We start from the raw sequence: 3,698 nt of genomic DNA on the forward strand, positions 1-3,698 counted from the left end.
GTTAGAGATGTCGCAGCGTGTAATGCACCCTTTAAAATAAGAAAAAAAACACTAAGGAACTGATATATACACAAAATGTAAATGTCCTCGGAGAACCTAAAGACATTCTCCTGAAGTAAATATTGCCCAAAAACAAACAGGACAAAGTGTTCTCTTTTTTGGCAAACTGAAATTGAAAGATATTCTAATGAATTGCTAGTCTTAAGCTGGGTTCACACTAAACGACAGCGACAACGACGTCGCTGTTACGTCACCATTTTCGGTGACGTAACAGCGACCTTGTAAGTCGCTGTTATGATCGCTGCTTAGCTGTCAAACACAGCAGAAGCAGCGATCATAAGGTCGCTGTGCTACATGTTCAGAGAGCAGGGAGCCGCGCTTAGCGCTGGCTCCTTGCTCTCCTGCAGCACACATCGGGTTAATTAACCCGATGTGTGCTGCAGCTACATGTCACAGTTCAGAGAGCAGGGAGCCGCGCGCACTGCTTAGCGCTGGCTCCTTGCTCTCCTTGCTACAGTATACATCGGGTTAATTACCCGATGCATACTGCAGCCACATGTCACAGTGCAGGAGCCGGCGCTGGCAGCAAGAGCGGAGGCTGGTAACCAGCGTAAACATCGGGTAACCAGGGAAAGGACTTCCCTTGGTTACCCGATGTTTACGCTGGTTACAGCTTACCGCAGCTGCCAGTGCCGGCTCCTGCTCGCTTCATTTCGTCGCTCTCTCGCTGTCACACACAGCGATGTGTGTGTCACAGCGGGAGAGTGACGACCAAAAAATGAAGCTGGACATTCAGCAACGACCTGCGACCTCACAGCAGGGGCCAGGTCGTTGCTGGATGTCACACACAGCGACAGCGACGGGACGTCGCTGCAACGTCACAGAAAATGGTGACGTAGCAGCGACGTCGTTGTCGTTGTCGCTGTGTGTGACACCAGCTTAACAGATTATCCTGTCATTGTATTAGGGAAGAATATTTATTCTGGCAAATTTGGAAAGTGTGGTGTGCCATGTTGTTATAGGCGTGATCTCATCCATCCCACGAATCAATTATTTCTTTAACGGTCTAAAGAGTTTATATATATATGATTCTCGTGTAAAGACTAAAGGACGAGCAGAAGAGAATTCGAGAAACCACCCAATCATCCACAATGAAGAACCTGGTTGTTTTGCTGTGCATGATATCTGCTCTTGTTTGCTCAGGTAAGATGTTATTAGTCATTATCTATTATATAAAGATGAGTGTGTGTGTGTGTGTGTGTGCGTCTGCTAAAGGAATCCGCACCGTCACATTTATAGTTACAAAATTTTGCATAGACACCTCATTTGACTCAGGGAACGTCATAGACTATGTTTTGAGAAAAATTTAACCGCACGCTTTACAGTTATTTGCCAAAAAACCTGCCTCCATTATAGTCAATGGAGCTAGGAGCCATAATGCAGCCATCACTTCAGAAGAACGTTGGCTTGTCTCAATGCAGCCAGGGACAGAGACAGATGGGAAAAGAGAGACAGACAGGGAAAGAGACAGAAAGGGAAAGAGACAGAAAGGGAGAGAAACAGACACAGATAGACAAAGACAAAGAGACAGACACAGGGAAAGAGACAGACGAAGGGAAAGAGACAGAGAGGGAAAAAGACAGACAGGTAGAGACAGACACAGACAAAGAGACAGGCAAAAACAAAAAGACAGACACAGGGAAAGAGACAAACAAAGGGAAAGAGACAGAGAGGGAAAGACAGGTTAAGAAACAGACAGGAAAAAAGACAGACAGGTAGAGAGAGACAGGGAAAAATAGGGAAAGACACAGACAGAGACAGACGGAAAGAGATAGAGAGACAGACAGACACGGACAGAGACTGGGAGAGACACAGAGAGACAGTTACTATCCTGGGCAATGCCGGGTACTACAGCTAGTATAGGAGAAACACGAAGTACACTAAGAAGCTTAAACAAACTTTATTGTTATATTTACTTTAGATTTCTTCATTTTATGCAAATAATTTATAAGAATTTCAATTAATATGACACTAATCTGGAAAATTCTGATAAATGTGGCACACATTAGATCTTTCTCATGGATACAAAAATCTTTAAATAAATGTGTAATAAAATATTACATAGAATCACCCCTAAAACAGCCAGAGGGGTGGATGTAAAATTTCTTCCCTTCCAACGATGATATTATGGAGTCAATCCTCAACTTTGGCTAACTTCACTTGGCATTCATAATTATACACGAGCGAATTTATAAAATTTACAAGACGTAAAGCTATTTCCTAAGTTAAGAACTGGGAAAGGAATTATCTGGAAAGAAAAAATAGCGCAAATAGAGTTGTATCTGAGGATAGTGGATATAGAGACAAAAACAGGCTCACTTGGGGTAATTGTGAAAGCCAGAACTACTGAGAAGGCTAAAGGCCGCTTTACACGCTGCGATATCGGTACCGATATCGCTAGCGTGGGTACCCGCCCCCATCTGTTGTATGACACGGGCAAATCGCTGCCTGTGCGGCACAACATCGCCCAGACCCGTCACACTACTTACCTGTCCGGCGACGTCGCTGTGACCGGCGAACCGCCTCCTTTCTAAGGGGGCGGTTCGTTCAGCGTCACAGCGACGTCACAGCTGCATCACTGAACCGCCGCCCAATAGAAGCGGAAGAGCGGAGATGAGCGGGACATAACATTTCACCCACCTCCTTCCTTCCGCATAGCGGCCGGTAGGCAGGTAAGGAGAGGTTCCTCGTTCCTGCGGTGTCACACGGAGCGATGTGTGCTGCCGCAGGAACGAGGAACAACTTCATTACTGCTGCAGTAACTATTTTTGAGAATGGACCCCCATGTCTCCGATGAACGATTTTGCACGTTTTTGAGACGATGCAAAATCGCTCATAGGTGTGACACGCAACTGCATCGCTAATGCGGCCGGATGTGCGTCACCAATTCCTTGACCCCAACGAGTTCGCATTAGCGATGTCATAGCGTGTAAAGCCCCTTTACGACAACTGCTGCAGCATCCCTGGGGGTATTTCAACAAATCAAAAAATTCTCAAATTTCAGAAATTTTTTCAAAAAATATTTTGCGACTTATGATAGACGTTTCAGCTCTTCCCGAGCCTTTCTCACATATAGTAAGTGTCCATAAAGAACCAGAAAAATGTGCATCCTAATTGCTAGCCAAAAGGATGAAATGTATGAAAATACATCATAAAATGTATGAAAAAATAATTGATTTATTGCAAAGAAAAGAATATAACAAAACCAAAAAAGAAACACACTCCAAACATTTGTATCTTGCCCCAACTCATTGTAAAAAAAAAAATGGGAAAAATATTCACAAATAATTTTTTTACAGAAGGGAACACCATTTTAAATGTTTTTAGTGGTATTTCATGGTCGTAAAATAAAAATAAAAAAATGTGAAAAATTGATCCTTTTTTTCTATTTTTCCTTTCATTTTTTTTGATAGCAGCAAAAACAAAGATCGAATAATAATGATGAATTACATAAAAAAATAAATAAACCTTTCACCTTAAGTTACCCTCTTTTTACTGTTGCCAAAATTGACAATGGATTGTCTCCTTTATTTTACAGTCTTCTCCTACCAATGTCACTCTGCTTTTTGCCGGAACTCTACAACATGTAATGACTGAGTCTATGACCGAATGCCTTGGAGATCAATGTATGACCGCTT

The 3,698-nt window shown here is 42.9% G+C and overlaps 1 protein-coding gene across 1 annotated transcript in view; it reads left to right on the forward strand.

The window, feature by feature from the left end:
- The first annotated feature begins 3,615 nt into the window (after window positions 1-3,615).
- Window positions 3,616-3,698, forward strand: part of LOC142256603 (phospholipase A2 inhibitor and Ly6/PLAUR domain-containing protein-like) — a 7,936-nt gene continuing 7,853 nt past the window's right edge. The window contains exon 1 of the mRNA XM_075328364.1: window positions 3,616-3,698. This exon is cut by the window's right edge and continues 17 nt beyond it. Within this exon, the coding sequence (XP_075184479.1) occupies window positions 3,650-3,698 (49 nt within the window). The 5' untranslated portion in view covers window positions 3,616-3,649.

Source organism: Anomaloglossus baeobatrachus, chromosome 11 (assembly GCF_048569485.1).
Source record: "Anomaloglossus baeobatrachus isolate aAnoBae1 chromosome 11, aAnoBae1.hap1, whole genome shotgun sequence".
In the NCBI taxonomy this organism is placed as follows: Eukaryota; Metazoa; Chordata; class Amphibia; order Anura; family Aromobatidae; genus Anomaloglossus; species Anomaloglossus baeobatrachus.